This window comes from Cryptotermes secundus, unplaced genomic scaffold (genome assembly GCF_002891405.2).
Source record: "Cryptotermes secundus unplaced genomic scaffold, Csec_1.0 scaffold342, whole genome shotgun sequence".
Taxonomy (NCBI): domain Eukaryota; kingdom Metazoa; phylum Arthropoda; class Insecta; order Blattodea; family Kalotermitidae; genus Cryptotermes; species Cryptotermes secundus.
Genome location: NW_019721764.1, coordinates 133,886 through 154,498, shown reverse-complemented (window position 1 = coordinate 154,498; position 20,613 = coordinate 133,886). Strand labels below are relative to the sequence as shown.

The 20,613-nt window shown below is 37.5% G+C and overlaps 3 protein-coding genes across 9 annotated transcripts in view; 2 read left to right on the top strand and 1 right to left on the bottom strand.

Annotated features, from left to right (window-relative positions):
- Positions 1-4,424: 4,424 nt before the first annotated feature.
- LOC111875672 (protein immune deficiency) lies at positions 4,425-9,297 on the top strand. Of its 2 annotated transcripts, none has more exons than XM_023872088.2 (5): positions 4,425-4,518; positions 5,630-5,989; positions 7,647-7,781; positions 8,060-8,217; positions 8,482-9,297. In XM_023872088.2, exons 2-5 carry the CDS (start codon positions 5,707-5,709, stop codon positions 8,626-8,628), a joined length of 723 nt encoding a protein of 240 aa, XP_023727856.1. In that variant the 5' UTR covers positions 4,425-4,518; positions 5,630-5,706; the 3' UTR covers positions 8,629-9,297. The 2 variants fall into 2 exon arrangements, with proteins under 2 accessions (XP_023727856.1, XP_023727855.1); XM_023872087.2 differs by lacking the exon at positions 4,425-4,518 and adding an exon at positions 4,543-4,806.
- Positions 9,298-15,160: 5,863 nt separating this feature from the next.
- LOC111875651 (thymidine kinase 2, mitochondrial) lies at positions 15,161-19,403 on the bottom strand. Of its 6 annotated transcripts, none has more exons than XM_023872069.1 (6): positions 19,317-19,403; positions 17,602-17,800; positions 17,015-17,148; positions 16,397-16,515; positions 16,151-16,305; positions 15,161-15,977 (listed from the first exon to the last, which is right to left on the bottom strand). In XM_023872069.1, the coding sequence occupies exons 2-6, from the start codon at positions 17,767-17,769 to the stop codon at positions 15,885-15,887; spliced, it is 669 nt and encodes a 222-aa protein (XP_023727837.1). In that variant the 5' UTR covers positions 17,770-17,800; positions 19,317-19,403; the 3' UTR covers positions 15,161-15,884. The 6 variants fall into 6 exon arrangements, with proteins under 6 accessions (XP_023727837.1, XP_023727836.1, XP_023727840.1 ...); XM_023872068.2 differs by having other exon boundaries at positions 19,259-19,381; XM_023872072.2 differs by lacking the exon at positions 19,317-19,403 and adding an exon at positions 19,202-19,222.
- Positions 19,404-19,548: 145 nt separating this feature from the next.
- Positions 19,549-20,613, top strand: part of LOC111875650 (trafficking protein particle complex subunit 8) — a 31,597-nt gene continuing 30,532 nt past the window's right edge. The window contains exons 1-3 of the mRNA XM_023872065.2: positions 19,549-19,726; positions 19,812-19,973; positions 20,084-20,197. Of these exons, the coding sequence (XP_023727833.1) occupies positions 19,570-19,726; positions 19,812-19,973; positions 20,084-20,197 (433 nt within the window). The 5' untranslated portion in view covers positions 19,549-19,569. The remainder of the gene's footprint in view (positions 19,727-19,811; positions 19,974-20,083; positions 20,198-20,613) is intronic.

Here is a 20,613-nt window from a genome sequence, read left to right as displayed (position 1 = left end):
TCCCCCCCCCCCCCCCAGCATCTGCCTCCAACATTTTTCTGTGTGAAATTTGACTGAAGATACAAGTATATCTATATAAAGTATTTATTATTGTAACTATTGTAACATCTTAAGAGACAGTTCCATTTTACTCTAAATTTATAAAACAAGATTCTGACTGGCACACCATTTAGTGAATTTTGAATAGAACAAAGCTACGTAATTAATTAATTATTTTATTGCACAAACGGCAAATCCGATTAAACATACGGACGGACGGACGGACCAACCAACCCGGTCTATCCTATATGCTTCTCATTCTTGCACTCCGCGGAAAGTAAACACAAACATTTGTAAATCCTAGACAGATGTGAGTTCAAATACCCGGCGGAGGTCGTCGAATTTTTAAGGGCGGAAAAATTCAGGGAACGAGTCCTCCGGGAGGGACTTTAAGCCGTGGATCCCGTATCGTAGCTTTACGGCACGTAAAAGAACCTCATATCTCCAAAGGAGGTCACTGAGCCAAAATTACGGACGTTTCCCGCCCAACAGCAGTCTCTAATACCTCTGGTAGATGGGGGAAGCATTATAGATAACTCTCAGCTAGTAGAGCCGGTCTCGCTGGCTGGGCGGGACTGATGGTAAGCACCAGTACCGGTAGGATATAGAGACTGGTAGAATATCATAGATGGAAGCACAATAGATCAAACTGGTCGCGGTGCATGGGGAAACCCACCCTCTCTAAATAACTAATAACTAGCTAGACAGATGTGACGTAAGGAGTATTGTTATTGGGATGTGATGCCTTGTAGCCTAACTTTTACGACAGAGGAGGAGGCAGGAGGTATCTCGGAAATATTGGTACCTATCTGCGAAACTGATCATCTCAGAACGTAATCTTCATAGTCACCAGCACGAGAATCCTAAATCTCATGCATGACATGGTTCGTAATCAGCATTTGCCTAATTTTCGCTTCTGAATCTTTAGACTTGAGAATTACATAAAACACATTTGCCCACCGAGTGATGGCCTTCGTGACTGATAGACATCTTTAAACAGCTTTGTATAAGTAGCCTCCTTGATTCTTTGACTTGGTTCAAGTTGTTATAGAATGGATCATATCAGTCAACTTCGCAGTCATGTAAACACGCTCTCCCTGCGCAGATTATGCGACGCACAAGAAGCATCGCACTTTTCACTGTTCCGAAATATTACAACTTACACATGTCTGCATCATTAACACTTGCAGTATGAATGCCACTGATGTTGCTAGATCGATTTAATCGACCATATTATTAGGTCAGAATTCCAAGATCGACCATGCGGTCTGGCTATCGATGTATTCTCACCTCATAGTCTTGTGTTCAGTCCCCCGGTGACAATGTGCCATGGCGTCGTGGATGAAGTGGCGCTGGATTAGGCTTTACTCTGAGAGTCTTCGATGCTTCCCTGCTAATTAGCATTCCACCTTTTCTCGATGCCCGTCTATCATCGCCACAGATGTCTCATAGCGCTTGTCACTCGGTACATTATTACATCACAAGTATGGAGCTTGGTTTCAGCTCAGCGTGCGGCTTGATGCGGAGGAAGAAGTCAGTGTTATTTTAGTAACAAAATGGTACTTCGAAAACAATGTCAATTAAATAAAGTAAAGGTAGAGCTATCTGAGGGCCGGTCACGGTAACCGAGCGGTCTAAGGCATGCACTGTCTTCGCTCGCTCGGAAACCGGAATCGTTGGTTCGAATCCCACTCATGAAATGGATGTTTGGTGTTTGTGTATGTGCGTTTTTCCTGTGTTTGTGTACAGGTAGAGGCCTTGAGACGAGCTGATCACCCGCCCAAGGAGTCCTACCGAATGTCTAAGATCTATTAAACCGAAGTGAAACAGAGAGTTTCATTTAGGTAGGCCAAGGCCAAAATTGGGGCTGTAGCGCCAAAGGGAAAAAAGCTATCCATGTGGTTAACTAATTAAGCACTACGCCATGAAGACGTATGGTGAAGTGTAGGTATAGATCCATATTTTCTTTACCTCGGCTTTACCCCCCGGGAAAGATCCCCCGGTACCCATTGGATAGGAGGCTGGGTGGGCTCCAAGCCGGTCTGGACACTGTGGTGAAGGGAAAATTCTTGACCCTACCGGCACTCGAACTCCGACCCCTCTGTCGTCCAACCCGTAACCAGTCGCTATACCGACTGAGCTGTCCCAGCTCAAATAAATGAAACAATTTGGACAAAATAAATATGAAATATGTGAGAAATTTAGGGTACCACAGAACTAAGTAACAATTAATTTTATAATTTTTGCTAATCAGGGACACTCAACTGATAGTAACTGATTAATTAAGTACATGAAACAGAATCTTTTTTGACGATCTAATACTCCTGTAAGCTATCCCCTCATATGTGGAAGTCGAAGGTTCATTTTCAGGTTCATTAGAGTCCGCCACTGGACCCTGTCACCTAGTATTACTAGGATAGTGAAATCTATTAGGTTATGACAGACTGACCGTGTTCCTAGAATGGGAAGAGAGACAATGCATGTAGAATTTTGGTGATGAAATCTCTTCGAAGGACCGAAAAAGATACTGGGGAATAACACGAAGACTGATCTTGACGGAATGAGGACTGCACTTCCTTCCACATTAATTTCAGTTCGCCGTTCACAGATCATTCGACCATTTGTCGTTTCATGGCCACAGCCGAAAATGCGTCCTTGAATGAATCAACAGACGATCATATTAATAGGACATAAGAATGTCTTGGTGTCTCAGACATTTGTTAAATTTATTCTCCGTAGGGACTGTCAGATTCTCTATTCTCTATCTGTTGTGGAAAACCTCCGCTTGAAAATTTTCCTATCAGGCGGCCTCGTTTTACGCGTGTACACACTTGTCCTATAAGCAGCTGTGTCAATGTTTGACTTACAAGCAAATGCTGATGCAATGTTAAAAGTTACGTGCCACTATACTTATTTCCCACACATGCATTGGGTCTTGTCAGATTGTCTACATATAACGTCAATAAAACTCTTTTTCATCACCCACTACACATAAATCATTCGGGTCTGAAGGTAAAACATAAAAATTAGAATATACAAAACTATAATTTTGCCTGTGGTTCTGTATGGGTGTGAAACTGGGTCTCTGACATTAAGGGAGGAACATAGACTGAGGGTGTTTGAGAACGGTGTTGAGAATATTTGGACGGAAGCTAGATGAAGTGACAAGAGGTTGGAGAAAGCTTCATAATGAGAGCTTCATAACTTGTACTCTTCTCCAGGTATAATTAGAATGATCAAGTCAACGAGGATGAGGTGGGCAGGTCATGTAGCCCGAATGGGGGAGACGAGGAATGCGTATAGGATATTGGTGGGAAAGCCAGAAAGAAAGAGACCACAGGGAAGACACAGGCGTAAGTGGGGCGGACAATATTAGAATGGTTCTTAGAGAGCTAGGATGGGAAGGTATGGATTGGATAGATCTGTCTCAGGATAGGGACCAGTGTAGGGCTCTTGTGAACACGGTGATGAACTTTCGGGTTCCATAAAATGCTGGGAAATTCTTGAGTAGCTGCTGAATTGGCGGCTCCTCCAGAAGGGCTCAGCTCCGTGAGTAAGTAAGTAAGTAAGTAAGTACTCATTTCTATTAAGAGCCTGAGTCGACCCCAGAGCCATAGTGCAACTGGAAGAATTGAAGAATTGGGTTAACTGAAAAAAAAATCCAATGACCTCATCGGGACTTGAAACCGCGATCTTCCGGGTTGTAGCATAGTGCCTCAACCAACTACGCTACTGCGTGACCCCGTCACCGAGTATTTTTCCCCCCCTTTGCACTACAGCCCCAGTGGGCCTAAGCCTACCTCCATGAACTTCTCCGTTCATTTCGGTTTTTCTAGATCTTACACGTTCGGTAGGACTCCTTGGGCGGGTGATCAGCTCGTCGCAAGGCCTCTACCTGTACACAAACACAGAAAAACGCACACACACACAACCTAAACATCCATTCCCTGGGTGGAACTCGAACCCATGATCCCGGTTTCCAAGCGAGCGAAGACAGTACATGCCTTAGACCGCTCGGCTACCGTGACCGGCCACCGAGTAATTACCGATAGGTATTAATGTTACAGAAGTGCACTTAAAAAGCGGGACATTTGAAATAAATCCGGGACAGCAAGACATTATATGAAAAAAACTGGACTGTTCCGGGAAAAGCGGAACGAATGGGATTCCTAACGAACCCAATACGAACTACGTACTAAAAATACCGATAACAATGGTATGGTTATTATTCATCATTCGATACCTACATTCTGCTGTCGAATGATTCATTCGATCAATGAATTCTGCTATCGATTAAACTTTCGATGCAGGGAATCTTAGCATGGCGACCGAAGAGTCAGATATCGATAAAAGTACGCTGTTATAGGTCCAGAAGAGTGACTCGGGGACATCTGGTGGCAGAATTCATCAGCAGCACAGTAAAATCAGCAAGTTGTTTTCAACCCACCTTTTCACAGATGGGGTTTCACATACTCTCAGGTTAGTGCCACTGTTGACAGCCAGAGGTTACAAAGGGAAGATATGTTGTGATTGGTACAGGAAGAACTAATGTCTTTTCCGGTTTATAATGCGTTGTCCGAGAAGCAAGTTTAGAGGGTTTTTCTTGGTTAGTTCGTTATGGCAGTTTCTCGATATTATCGTTTCAACAGATAATTACCCAATATCGTAACGGTATTATAATTTACCGTAATTTGACGGGTGAAAGCTGTACCATTGTTATATGTATAGTGACATATTTGGTAATAAGTTACAAATTGTTATTGAGAGGTAAGGGTAAATATTGTTGTAATCTTTAAATTTGGTTCCAGAGGCAGTAGATATGTACCCAAGTTATGCTCAGTGTAGAGAACAAGAGGGATTATAAGAAAGGAAGTACTACTGTACGTCATTACGACCACCAGCCCTACCCTCATGTTTGTTAATTCAAATATAATTGCATGTGTAATGCAAATGCCAAAGATTAATTTTTAGTTTATCAACACAGTGTCAACTGTTTTTATTGTGTGTTATCAGATGAGATGTACAGAATGATTATGTTGTAGGCTAAGGAAAGGGTAGGCGTAAGCATCCATGGCCTATATTCGTGAACTAACCATGAAAAATATCAGGACAACATATTTTCTAGCTAATATTCAAGCCCGGGATTTCTAAACATGAAACGAGTGGTGACCACAGTGCTGAGGTGACTGGAAATGTACGTTTTTCAGTGATGCCTATATAACGGATTTACCTTTCCTGTGGATATTTGATAGCTCTTCAGTTAGACTTTTTGCACTGCTAGTGCTACCTTGTTTACCACTTAGTTGTATTGTGGTCAGAGATGATCTTAAAACCATTAAATGCTTTTTAAATTTCAGTATGTGGCAGATACTACAAAGGGGAAGCCCTAATAATTGCTTCAGTGCCCTCTAGTTGCATATTCTTCACGTAAATGATACAAGGATGAAGTCTGAAATGTGATTGCATTCAGTTTAACGTAGAATTTTTACTTTCTTCAAATTCAAAAATATTCCATGGGAGCGAGAGTTGAATGTTGTGTTATAAGTTAATTCCATAATGTTGTACCACTTAAATGTAATTTCATTTTCAGTGGTATCTGTAGTTCAGCTTGAGTTTGGACATTTGATTTGGAACATCGTTCAGCCTCTGTAGTTATAAGTTGAAATCATGTCAAGTGAAAAGAACGATATATACAGCTCTGAAGATCTGAAGACAGACTCAGTACCGGATGTTCCAAGGTCAAGGGATTTAAATGATGAAGAAAATGATTCATCGCTTTTGTTACCTCCTAAAGAAGTTGTAGATGCAGAAAGGGAATCAAGCCCTGCAAATAATGATAAGGCATACTTAAGACCCCCAGAATATTCAGCTTTTGGTACAAAGACAAAATCAAGTCCTAGAAGTGTACCAAAGTCACCAAAAAATAAGAAAGAAAAGAAGAAATCTTCGGGTATGTATCGTAACTATCTCTCTGGTAACAGAAGTGTCAGGTTCACATACAAAATCCTATTATTTCTTATTAATTCCTGTACTGATACAGTTTAATTTCTTAGTCATGCATACTGCATACATAATGTATTTGTCCTTTTCTGAATATGAAAATATTAAATTCTAATAGAAATAATTTAAGAGAATTTTGACCATGCTTACGGATGAAATGGATGTTCAGTTCACTGTGTAGGCCCAGAGTCAGTCTCATAGCTGTCTGTATAAGACTTGGGAAAATGACCTTGGGACTTGAGAATTTTTTGTCCAAGCATTTCAGTTTTTTTGCTTCCAACCATTCCTTCATGTCCGTACAGTGAAACCACTGTTTAGTTATTTTTGGGGGGTGAGGACAGTGGATTTGTACACTAAACTGAGCAAAATCTTCAAGTTAATTTAGTACTGAGTTTATTGACTTCAAGTCATTGAAATTTAACACTGAATGAAGGAAAAATTGAAATTGAGGAACATATAACCGGGTCTCTGCTGTTGTAATCAAAATTTCTCATCTGTGTGTTAGGACTGGTATCTCAGTGTATGATAACATTAAATTCAGTTCTGGCTTGAAAAAATGATTTATCTTATGTGGAGTTTGCAGTCATATTTCACACTAGCTGGCCAAATTCATTTCTTTCTTTCTAGTTTTTCTTTTGTGTCACAATCAGCATTTTCATGTTACTAGTGTCAAACAGCTGTGATCTGTATAGGTAGAGTTATTTGCACTGACAGTCAGAGTCAGTGAACTGTGCATCAAGCAATTCCTTGCAGAGTCTACATGAGATAAAACATTTATTGAGAGCATGACATTGTTAACCTAATGAAACTCAGTAGAGCTGAGTCCTTAAGAAGCTAGTAGGTTTTCAGCTAGTCAAATTGTCCACCTTTTTGTAACCCAAAGATTTATTAGTCTTTACAAGAGCCCACCAGTGATCCCCATGCCTGGGTTTCTGGGTCATCTTGTTGCCTTCAGGTTCACATCACACTAACATGTGGTGAAGCCCTTCACTGTGTAAGTTTCTCCAACTTTCAGTTATTTCCACTGTCTTTAGGTCTGAAAATTCTAAGCACCCTGTTCACAGAAATCCATAGCCTTATGTACTTATCTTGGAATAGTAAACCAAGTTTCACATGCAGACAAAACAATGAGTATTATAGTTATGTATTTTAATCCATTTTTAGATAAGGAGTGAGAAAAAAAAAATATTCTAAACTGAATGGTGGCAAGCATTCCCCAAATTCAGTCTGCACTTAAATTATTTGAGATTTAAATTTATTGTTATTTCATGCCTAGATGTTTGAAAATTGTCACAGCTATCTTTGTATTATGATTTTGTCCTGCATTCTGGCAAGACATGGACTAGTAGAGCTTTTATGTTCATGTTTATAGTATTTGTGTTTTTTTCCCAATTAACTGTCTTCGTCATAGACCAGAACGTAATATCTCCCATTCAGTTACATTCTCTCTCGACTTCCTTGGGTCTTCTTAATGGCATATTCAGTGGTTTTCGTTTTGACCAAGGATAATGTAATATGTATTATGTAGAAAATTTGAAGTGATATTTTTATATTCTGCAAATAAAATATTCAACTGCATAATGTTATTTTGAATGTCTGTGTTTCAGAACCATCAACTGTTGTGTACAAGATATCACATTCTAATGGAATCCACATAGGACCAGATCTCAACCTTACAATTGTACAAAATTCTCCCAGTGCGAAAGCCCAATCTGCCCCTAAGGAAAACAGAATTACAAGAAGTTAGTATCTGTCTTAAATAAATCATACATTGCTGTAGCACAGAAAAATATGGCACGTATAACATACTTCATCATTAATCCATTTTTTTTCTTAAGGTATTATTTTGTTGTGTCCAGCTCTTCATTAGTATGTAATTGCATCTCATGAGCACAGTTATTTCTGTTTACTGCTCATCAGGCTTCTCTATAGCACAGAGCCTCTATGTTAGTGATGCAGCTGTCGAAAACTTTAGATTAATTGAGAAGGTGGTAATAAATGACAGTCACCATGTTTGCAGGTCTGTTAGAAAGCAAGCAACAGGTAACCCGAGAACATATAAGATTGGTTGCACCTCATGTTGGAGAACACTGGAGAGAGGTTGGAAGAATGCTTAATCTCACTGATGGGAGGCTTGAGCAGATTGAGCAAGACCGTTATAAGGAGGGAATGAGAGAGGTATTTGAATGCTTTCCTTGTAAGACATGTTTTGCAGGTTGCAGCCAAACTGGTCACTTTCAACAGCTCATATTGAGAATTGTTTCTGTTTGATTTTTCCTCTTCATTTATTGCATGCAGTTCCCCCTCCCTGCCAATTTATTTAATTTCCATTTAATGCAGGTTCTGTTATACACAGGTTATATTGTATTTAAATTCTGTAAAGCTGGGATGTTCTCAGGTTTTGTCTTTGTCCAGTTTATGTTTGAGTATTCTCCCTTTCAGGTGGTTTATCAGATTTTGCTGGAGTGGATACGAGTGAATGCAAGTGATGCAAGACTTGGAGAGCTCACTAATGCTCTTTGGAAATCAGCTGAATACAGTGCTGTGAAGAAACTTGCAGAATGGGCAAAAGAATCTTCCCTTTTTTAACCAGTGCAGGACAATGAGTGCACAGCAAATCTGGCAGTATGGAATAAATCCATAGCTTCCTTGATATATCCACTGCAAGTTTTAATTATTGAGAGAAGTGGTAGATAATGTGCAAGTTAACTTTTTTTAAAATAGTGTTTTCTTTTTTTGTATTTTTTCCGTGCTTCAAATGTGGCTGATTCTTGGATTTGCTAACACTGTATGTAAACTATTCTCAGATGCAGCCACCATCTGTTTTCATGAAAAATACATGATTGGTTCTGCATCATGAAATTGGATGATACAGTGAACAGGGGGGATTGGGAAGAATGAAAAGTAGTTTTTCTTATGAAGCACTGTTCCAGTATTTGCCCTACTGGATTCAGTGGGACCAAGCTAACCTTGGTCATGATTGAGATGTATTTTGTTCTCTTTTTCATTGGGAGGGAAGATCTCACAAAACTCTTTATAATGGTTTTAATTGAAAAGTACCTGCATTGACCATACTGCATTTTTCTCTTGTAAAAATGCATACAGCATCTACCAAGGGCACAAACAAGAGAGTTATTTTTAGATATTCATGCACTGTTTGTGCTTATACTTTGATTTCTGTATGGCCACACCATAGCTCAAGTGGTTAGTCGCACGCTTCCCACTGTGGCAGCCTGGTTTCGATCCCAGGTCCGGTCAAGTGGGATTTGTGGTGGACAAAGTGACACTGGGGCGGGTTTTCTCCGTGTACTTCGGTTTCTCCTGCCAATCTTCATTCCACCAAATTCTTCATCATCATAATCACCTGGGGCAGGCTACAATAGGCCAATCAGTGGCCGCCATGCCGAGTAGACCCAGTTGGACTTCACCCCCAACTAAGCGAATTTGATTTCTGTATTGAATGATACTCATATTTGATGGTTCTATTGAGGAAATATAATTTTTGTCATAATAGAAAGAGCCGGGATGACTAATTCGGTATAGTGACAGGCTTTGTGCTGGACAGCTGGTGTTCGATTCCTGGCAGGGGCAAGAAATTTGTCTCTACTCCACAGCATTCAGACCGACTCTGGGGCCCACCCAGATCCTGTCGAATGGATACTGGGGGGCCCTTTCCCTGAAGGTAAAGCAGCAGTGACATGAAGCTGACCACTCACTCCATCTATTGCCAAGGTCAAGAATGGTGGAGCTGTACTTCCATTCCTTCATACATCTTAATGGTGTAGTGCATACAGCATGCAAACTGTCCACATCAGCATATGACTGATATGACAATAGTCTTCTGACAGTTTGACATATCAGTGATTCCCTGCACGATCACCGCAGTCTGGTTCACCAGATGCTTGGACACAATGCCACAAGTTATTGGATTTATCACATTTCAGGCAAGATTCAGTAGTCATACTGGTTTTCTTAACTTAATCATTCAGTTTTCTTCTCTTTGGGAATACATCTGCAAGTTGGATAAAAGAACAGTTTTTTAAAAGTCGGCATTATAGTCCAAAACTAAGGACCACTATCTAGACCAATTCAATTTTTTTTAAATTTGGTCATAGCAGGAAGTGTAGTTCTGTCCCCTTTGATCTACTGTATGAGCTTTATTTACTGAAATGCAGAGTCATATATGGTAAGACAGAAATTCATACAATTTCACCCTTCATAAATGAAACTGTTCTGAACTGGACTACGTCAGCATGAGTACATTGCACCTGAAATGATGAAATAAGGATGAGCAATAAAAGACATAAAGTGTAGTGAATATTTCAGAAAGTACATTTCTTTATTTGACCTTCACAAATAACAAGTGAATGTTTGACCCTACTTTGAGGCTGGGGAACCATAATTCTAAACCTGAGGGAGTAGAAATTTATGTAGGAGTACAAGCTGTTCATAAGGGACCAACTGATTAGTGTCTTCAAAGCCCAAATTTTAGTTCTAAATTCTGTTACTGAAGGGGTCATAATTTAAAATTCAGTATTCATTTTTTAAAGACTTTTTACATAAGAGGCTGTGGATTTTATGTTCTAATAAGATATGATCATTCATTTACATAAAACACCCTGTTCATGTCACAAGATCTAAATATCAGGTATATTTAATGTCATTGGTTGATAAACTACTGAAAACACTTCCATGAAAAAAACTATCTTAAATTCTATCTCTAAGTACATCATACTTGCCATTAATGCTGTATGCCATTATGTGTTTATAAGTTAATATATACAAGTGTGTGTATTTGGTACTGAAATATTTTGTAACTTAAGCAAGGATAGAAACTTACTTTAAATGTTTCCAATACTCAAAATAAAATATGTAAATTCTTATACAAGCACAACTGTGTTTGAACACATGGTACTCATTGGGTAAGGTGTTGGGGTGGGCTCCAGTTCTGGAATGGATGCAGCGGCAAAAGAAAAATTAATGGTTTTTTATAGAAATCAAACCCTGGGTATCCAGACTGTAGCATAGTTACTAAAAATTCACTGTATTCCTAAACTCAAAGCAGATGCTTTGTAAAGTGCAACAAACATCTTAGCAGGGTGACTCATAAATAACTTCAGGGGTATATAACTGTGTTATTTTGTTTGAGGGGAGGGAAGGGGAGCTTGTTTTTATTATCATTTGTTCCTGAGAATACAGTTATACTGCTTGCTTTGCAAAAGTTCCCTTATGTATATTATACTCTGAGTGCTTGTTATGTGATTTGTATATGTAGGATTATATAAGGGATAGAGCAGAAATGTACACATTCTTCAGCTTGTGATTTTCTTTTGTATTAGTCACATTCCCTATGCCTCTCCATTTCATATGTACTCTGATTTCATCCCACCCCTCCATTTCACTTGTGCCTATTCCATTTTATTAATATATCCTGTGAAAGAGTGAGACAAAACGGTGGTGACAATTCAATACAGTTCACCCCATGTTATGGAGACTTGGGTTATGGCATTTCACCTTTCTGAAAATTATAAAACATGATGATACCATGGTTTAAATTAGCTGTACTGAGGGACTCAGTAGAATATATCTTTCATATCTCCTTAATCTGAAGACAGAACTAGAACTTCCAAAACTTGGACAATGGAAATGTCCAAAATAATTTTATACGATGTATTAGAAATGTCTTAAACAATTTGTACACTTCTGCTCCAACAGATACTATAAATTAATAACTGAAAGCTATATTTTTCTACAGAAGTCACTGTGCAGTGCTTGTCAGTTTCCTATAAACAATGGAATATATGTATATATAAAGGTGTACACTATGGATAAAATATGGAATTTATAACCATAGGGAACCAGATGTTCCATGGTGTAAAATATTCTTGTGAATATTGGATTTAATCGTTATATACTGCCAGAGGAATAATAATAATTATTCAGCATCATCCAGTGATATTATGTCTGTGCTAAATACATTCATTGAACCCTTTCACTGTTAAGGACAGAACAGTTCAACAGTGTGGAGAAAACGTCATTTATAACAAAACTCTTACACAAATGATGTAATAATTTTATAGTACTGGAAAAATTTGATAGCTGCAAAACATACATTTTATAGAAATGCTGTTTTAATGGTACACAAAAATTAGAATACAATTGACCATTTTCCATGGTTTCGTGCAGCAATTAAATATACCTGCACTTCCCCCCTCATAAAACACACAAAAAAATTATAAATATGTTAGTGAAAGCAAAAAACTGTAATGTGAAATATGGATAAACCTTAATGTATGATTTTTTTCATGAAAAATGTCACCCTGCTCATAAATGAGTACCAGTAGTTTCTTTTCTGGGGGGGGAAAGCATTGGATTTTCATTAACATTGAACGGGTTAAAAAAATAGTAGTGAGCAACCAACATTTCACCAACACCAAGTTATTTCATAAGAAGGAGAGAAAGTAGAATGCAACAAATATGGACTTGGTTATACTTTGAAAGATATTGATACTTTCAACATTACCACCAGAAAAGTCATGCCTCTTTCTATTGCTAATTTTGGGTGCTCCAGAACTCTCAAACTTCTGTTTTATTTGTACCATATATTTTAGGAATCGAAATATATATACTTTTTAAGTTTTAATGCCTGTTTTGTGAAAGAGGAGTTTGTGTTCAGAGAACAGAAACTCAGTTTTTATTACATGTTATCAATAGTTACAATGAAGAATATTTTCAGTATATATGTATTAATCCTGTTTATAAATGCCTGTTTTGTCAAAGAGGAGTTCGTGTTCAGAGAACAGAAACTCAGTTTTTATTACATGTTATCAATAGTTATAATGAAGAATATTTTCAGTATATATGTATTAATCCTGTTTAAATATACATTCTCTTTAATATGTTTACATTAACCTTTGTTGACCTGCATTGTAATTTACACCGTTAGTCCCAAGTTCAAATTTGCCTGTTAGCCATGTAGTACTATTGGTTTTGTAATTCCCTATTTCTGGACAATAAAGGTTAAGTGAAATGATACATTATTATGATGCCTTTGAGATGTTTATACAATTCAGGTGGTGGTGTCATCACAGTGTAACTGCTGGTATAGTGGATACATAACAGTTTTCTTTGTTGATTAGTTATGTGTTACATCTGTCAAGGTTTCTCCCTCCAAGACAAACTATCAACCTTGTATGACTCATTTTTGAACAGTTTTATATCGTAACTACATGAAAGTCATTGCTTGGATATCCAAATTACAGGAAGCAAGAAAATGATTCTGATGTTTGGAAGGATCTTGGTGCACCATCTCCAGGTTTACCAACACAGTGCTGTAGCATGGATCTTGAAGATATTTTCATTTAACTTTGTTCTTTCAACTAATATTATTGACTTTCATGTGTAATTAACCAGTGCGGAAAGGAAATAAACTCCAGCTGGCACTGCATATCACTAAGACCATATGTTATACAGAGAACGGTCAAAAATGTTTATATTATTGTGTTTCAGAATCCTTTTGCATTAGTGTTGATCTCCAATGGACAAGTGTTTGCAACATTTTTATTCTTGCATTCTGTCCTACATACACTCTTGTACAACATGTTTTGGTCTCACATGGCCATCATCGGGCATAGTTTCTCTGCTTAACCCTTTGACGTGGTCATTTAAATTCCGCGGCCGCGGCTCCTGCGGTAATATATTCAGCTGGCCATTTAAATTTTGCTCGAAAATTATTTATTCATCATTGTTCTTAAATTCTATGAGATAGGAACATGAAACTTTCACTAAAATGATCTTAAAAGGTGGTTTTATAACCTTACCTTATAATATGAACCCCCTTTATATCTTCAATGGAAGCAGGTTGTTTAGTATTTGAGCAGTGAATGGTACGCTTTGAAGGATGAAACTTTCACTAAAATGATCTTAAAAGATGGTTTTATAACCTTGCCTTATAATATGAGCACCCGGTATCTCGGCTATGTAAGCAGGTGACGCCTTGAAGCATTAGTCTAAACACAGTGCTGGCTCATATTCACCAAACCAATACTGCGTATCTTTACTTTTGCTTTTTTTTTCTAACCACACTTCTGTGCGGCCCTGCCTTCTTCCCCGTGGGGGGAATACAAGTGGAAATGTCCCTCCGTGAGTCGTATATTTTGACAGATTAGCTGCAGTAAATTCAACCTTTGTGTTATCATAAGAAGGGTTTGGTGCTTCTGCGTTTCAGATTCCAACCTTTTCGGCTCCCCAGATGTCGTAGGGGTGACCACAGAATTCATGAATTTATTATAAGAACTGGCTGGTATATAGAGGAAGAAAGCAGAGCTTAGCTGGCTCAAAAAAAATAGTTATGGTCATCCCTCGAAACGACCACCAAGGTCAGTACGATAAAATGGCGTCAACTGGAGCGATAATGAGTACTTTTCCCTCCCCCACACACATCCGTATCGTCTCAGGGGGTGACCACAGTGTTCTGCCTTAAATTGTGGCGTTTTTCTCAGAACTGGGCCTTTGTACTGTGCGAAATCAATGGATCATGCGAGAATAAATTTCTGGACAACCCTATTCTAAGAATTCCAGTTGAGTGTGTCAATGTGGCCAGCTCAGGGCAATATGATATCATATACAACAGTAAACATCACGTCTCTTCTGTTTATATCTTCAAAGCAAAGAAAACACGCTTTCATAACAGTACAGCTAGAAACCGCTCGCCAGAACCACAGGAACTTTGCTGCAAGACAGGCATATGTAACGATGACTTGGCGCAGATAAAGTCGTGTCTTATTTATACTCTGTTCTACTGACAACAGGCCAGCGAAAAATCTAACAATCTACAGCAAAACCATCAATTATTATGGGCGTTATAACATAGGTGTGCAGCTGAACGAAACATACACGTCGAACCCCCCCAGACGATTTAAATCCCTGACGAAACATACACGACGAACCACGGCAACGGGTTAAAATTGTTTACTGTCACTTCAGTATAGTCGCATGTGGAATGTGTTGTTACTTTCAATAAAAATCATCTAAAATCCATAAAATGCTGGTACCTGCTGATTGCCAGCAGTTCACATTGCTGATTTCATATGGTATCTATAACATAATAATTGTGTTAATATTTTTTTTTTGCAGGAATGTATTATATATTAAGTGTTAATGTTCTATTGTTTCTTTTCCAGTGGTGTGTTGGTATCACTTGTTGAGTTATTCTGGCTGTGTGTGTAGTGATTGTCAATGTTTTGTGTTGCTGTGTCTGCTTTTTTATCTTCTTTATTTTGTAAAATAAATGTGTATACAAAGAATGCCTAGGCAATGCCCATCCAGCCCTCTGTAGCAGTCTTATAAATATCTTATTCTATTATAGTGGTTGCCCTGCGATTTTTGACCCTGTACCAGACTTCATGGTATCAGTAATTTTAATATCCAATATGGGAATTTCATGTCTAATCTAAGATTATGTTTCTTTTTCTGGAACATCATAATCCCTTTACTATAGAAATATAGGTAACTTTTCCACAATTTAGCACTGATATTGAAACTTAAGGTCACTTAAGAGATCATTTTAACAAGGAATAAATTCTACTTTATAACTCAGGAGAACACAGTTTTAAGCCACAATCATAAGTTTTCAGTAAACAGAGCTGTTGTTCTATATGATTATTTCAAAATAATAATAATAATAACATAATCAAAATGCATCTTTAGAACTCAATAAAAAACAATAACTTTTATTTTCCTTTTTGAAGTTTGGAAATGGTCTCTATCTGCCATTCTTTAACCATATTTACTTATATGGCATGACCACCAATAGAGGTGACAGAAGGTGTTCAATCTTCCTGTTTTTAGTTCTGCTGTTGGAAAAGAATCTTTGGTTCACATTTGCGGAATTCCTCTTCCATTTCATTAATGTCACGGTTGGCATCCAATGTGATCACCTGATATAAAATAATGGAACAAACATTGTAGACATGTGTTATACATCCTTTACAGATAACATTTTGACTTTTGTGGAAATACTGATGAAACTAGTGGCTACATCAACTGGATATAAAGATCATCTGAAGAGACAATTACAAGTAATGAGAATAATTACAGAATATGAACTTACAGGGGCTGGACAACTGAATTTTGTCCGATTGAAAAGCCAGTCCTCATGTAGTTCATGGAGTTTTGTTAGATACTGAAGTGATACGTGTGTCTCTTCTTTCCGTGCACGTACTTTCATACGTTCAAATACCACTTCTGGACTAGTGCGCAAGTAAACTGAGGAACACAATACACACGATAAAAGTAAAAGCCTCCTGTAGCCAAATTATTTATTATTTTCTTGAGTTTCCTAGATACTCATATTTACCTATAAGATCTCCGCCAGTATCTAAATGAGATGTGATCCATTTAAACCACTCATCCAAAACAACATACTCACAAGTAGGCATCAGTCCTTCCTGAACTAAATTCTCTACAAAACAATACCTATAAAAAAACACCATAAGATAAAGACATATTACTGACAGTCCAGCTTATATGCAATAGTCACACATAAGCATACTTCAATTCTCACTGTATCTGCTGATGATGTATCATGTGAAAATATTGAATACTAGCAGGTAGAAGTTAAATGAAGCATAATATCATACAGGAGGCCAAGTGGGCCACAGAGCTGGTCTGGATGTTATGGAGAAGAGAAAAATCTCTTGCCCCTACCAGGAATCAAACCCTGACTCCTTGGTCATTCAGCCCCATAGCTTAGTCACTATACCAACTAGCTGTTTCCCAGGAAAGAGGGGGGGGGGGGATGAAACACATCACTCACTTCCATCTAGTGTTAAAGTTAAGAATGGTGGAGCTGTATTTCCATTCTCCTACACATATGCACAGCATGAATTTTTTCAATGCCAAACTTTCTGCTTCTAATAGGATAGAGCTGTATTATTCACCCTGCATCTAATTAAGGTCCCTCCAAACATTTTACCTGGCACTGTATATCGAGCGTTCCATCATCTTCACAGGATAAGCTGCTGGGCGTGTATGTAGATCGACCATTGTTAACTGAACATATGTTTGAAATGTTAAGCCCCAGCGAGATGGATTCTCATACATTAAACCCTGGGGAAAATAAAACAAGCTTTAAAAGGTCCAGTGCTTGCTTTACTACAAACATCGTAAATGAAAACATCACTTGTCATTAACTGTATGTTTTATCAGACTAAAATACAAAATGAATTCCAAACAAGTAAACACTGGATTCCATTATGTTGTCTATTTTAGAGTCCCATGGCTTGAGACTGTGTTATAAAATATTCTTTCAAAGTATCAACTATCAACTCTGAATACAAGTTTTTAAGTTCAAGAAGGATTCGTGTTAAGTCATCTGATCTTTTGGATGAACGCATCACCTGCATCTCAAGAGTTGAAGAGTCAGACAAGCAAGAAATCAGCATGAAACAGGCAGTGTGTTATGTCCTAGAAGACAACACAAACAAGCGTTTGATGCACGCTGAAAATAACTATATTCTTGTAAAAAGTTAAAACATAATTTAAGAGTAAAAACCTACTTACAAGTAAATTGTGGCCTTCTACATTTCTCCACATTTCCACAGGTTCTGACAGTAACTGAACATCAGCATTTGCAAAATGATTCAAGAAAGTGGTCTTCCCACTACCAATATTGCCTTCTACAAAAACGGTAAATGGCCGAATTTTTTTCACTGAAATATTGTCAGCCATTATCGTTTTGCTTAACCACCGTACAATTGATCTGTTTAGATAAAAAATAAAATTATGTTCAATCTGTATCATAACTGATTAAACATAAAATCTAAATGACATAATAGAAGAGATTTTTAAGTGTACTCTCTTCAAAAAGTAATTTGGCATATCTTCTAACTTATCATTTTCATAATTATACACAAACGATAAACCACTATTTCCTCAGTTGATTTTCTATAATTGCAAACCATATCCCCCCCCCACAAAGTCTTGTGGATGAAGCAACATCAACTTTCATGTCTAAAAATAATGTACAACAACCAGTACATTACAGATTCATATTTGGAATTGAAACTGCCAGAGGATAATGAGCTCCAAATAATGCAGCCATTTTTGCAGAATCATCAGAGACCTGATCCACGAGCGTGACCTATGTAACCCCTTTCCCCCAACCATTAATAAAATAAGATTTTACTCTTATACTTTATTATTAACCTATCTAACCATATAGTATTCAGTACAGTGTACAAATCATTGTAACTTAAGACTAATTAAGAATACAAGAAAGCAAATACTCCAGCCATTTTTGCAGAATCATCAGAGACCTGATCCATGAGCATGACCTATTTAACCCCTTCCCCCCCCCAACCATCAATAAAATAAGATTTTACTCCTATACTTTATTATTAACCTATCTAACCATATAGTATTCAGTACAGTGTACAAATCATTGTAACTTAAGACTGATTAAGAATACAAGAAAGCAATTGCTCTTTTAATAATTTACAACTTTCATTGTTTAAATAAAACGTGGTAACTAACTATGAAGTTGGCATATGAGATTTCAGTTTCTCACATCAATTAAGTATCAAGATTTTGGTCTTCTGAGGTGTGACACTGTGTTCAGTAGATGGGTACCAAACATTGTGGACAAACCTGCTGTCTCCATATTCAGGATACATAATTCATTCTGGGATGTGAAGCCATGTAGTTTGAAAGATGAGTAACCTGATGATATAGGCAGCGGGTTCTTCATTAAGGCTGGTGCCCATCTACAACACTACATGTCGTCACATCCTAGAAGAACTTAACAGTGAAACTGGCCAGGTTCTAAATATCACACCAACTGCAGGATTAACGTACTCATTAGAACTTCACGTTCATGATACATTAATGGTCCAAGCAATGGTTTACCATAAATTCATGACTTTTGTAAGTGATCCACATAATCTACATTTACTGCTCTTGAAATCCAAATTACCTCCCATTACTTCCTACCATTACAACTAAATGTCTGCTTAGGTTACTTGTCATAAAAAATACTTAAAATCCATGTGTCAGAAATCATGTAATGCTACTTAAAACACCTAAAAATGCGTAAAAGAACGGTTCAACAAACATTAGTTCGTTTACAGAATGCACCAACGACGTTTAATGTAACCTAACCTACCTTACATAACTTCCACATCATGTTCAAATTATCAGGGAAAATAAATTAATTCCATACCTTAGCGGTTTATAAAATGACATATTATAATAACATATAATAAAGAATATATTTATACCAAATTATTTTTGATTGTACAACTGCAGTTCTACACAATTTCATGAAACGACAACAGCTGTATGGTAAACATGGCGGCAAGTTTGTGGTGGTGGAGTGAGAGGTGATCGTAAAATGAAATGGGTTACTGATTAACGTCTTCAGTCAATAGTGGGTTGTCATTGAAGATAATCCATACTGTGTATTTCGTCAGTTCTCGTTTTGGTAACTGCTGTGTATCAAAGGGCCTAGATTTAAGAAAAATCTTCATCATCATGGCTCAGTGCAAGTTGACACCCCACGAATTTATACAAAATGCTTTTTCACCGATGGTAGCTGTTATGTGTAGCCAGCTGGTGGATCTAACGTGTCAAAAAAATAACCTTTCTTTTGTTGAAATGATACAACCATTTTGCAAACTTAACACAGAAGGTTGGTTTTAAAAGTATCAAATGCCGAACATAACCCTAATTGTTTCCATTGTTTACATTTAGTAAGCATATTGTTTTTGTTATAGCTCATTTTCGTGAACCGTCTGGGACGTCAGTGGCTGTTAGGAACTTGCGTGTTACTATGTTGGATGTCAGTTCTCGACCACCACAGCCAACACTTGCAAGAAAGTTCTTAAATGAATCTGTTAGCCTGTCAGCAAATGAAAGAAATACCAGCCTACAAATTGGTTTGTCACATAAACAATACTGATTAATTATAGTATTAATCATTTAATGTCCAATGCTCTAAGTTCGTGGAAAAGATGATAATTTATTAATATTTAAATGTAATTTTTAGGTGGTCAGACTGTCGATATACCAGCATCAGTCCCTTGGTTTGAAGCCTGGAGGGAGACATTCCTTCAGGTACAATTTCCTTCAGATCATGAATTTACAAAACATTATATAGGTTGTATCCTTTGTCACAATTTTTATTTGGATATAGGTTTTGTACTACATTATTCTGTTCATTATCAATACTTTGATATGATTGATTAAGTATTAAAGGAATAATATTAATTAATTTAAATTTCGCTTTTGACTTCTCTAACAAATGCAGATGTGTGTCTCATAGTACAAGGTTCTTTCCTGGAGAAGCACACAGTATACATTTCAGACCATTACATTAGGCCTCTGGGTGTTTATAGGAGGTCAGTGTTGTTTCTTGAATGAGTATAGAAAACTTTTAAGAAATAAGAACAGAAAGGTTTATTTCAACTTGGAGTATAGTAAAACACAGCTTGATGACTGACAGACTCACTCAGGAAAAGCTCACAACTTTTTAGACTGTCTCATATGTAAGAAAATATATTGAAGTTCTGTTATGTG

Bases quoted from the DNA above. Each gene is read 5' to 3' on its own strand.
- LOC111875651 (XM_023872066.2), bottom strand. From the start codon at position 19,065: ATGACAAGTAACCTAAGCAGACATTTAGTTGTAATGGTAGGAAGTAAT. The intron at 17,801-19,012 runs GTAATTTGGATT...TTATCTAAACAG, and splicing joins ATGGTAGGAAGTAATGGGAG to ATCAATTGTACGGTGGTTAA. The intron at 17,149-17,601 runs GTAAGTAGGTTT...TATTTTCCCCAG, and splicing joins TAGAAGGCCACAATTTACTT to GGTTTAATGTATGAGAATCC.
- LOC111875672 (XM_023872088.2), top strand. From the start codon at position 5,707: ATGTCAAGTGAAAAGAACGATATATACAGCTCTGAAGATCTGAAGACA. The intron at 7,782-8,059 runs GTTAGTATCTGT...CCATGTTTGCAG, and splicing joins GGAAAACAGAATTACAAGAA to GTCTGTTAGAAAGCAAGCAA. The intron at 8,218-8,481 runs GTATTTGAATGC...TCTCCCTTTCAG, and splicing joins ATAAGGAGGGAATGAGAGAG to GTGGTTTATCAGATTTTGCT.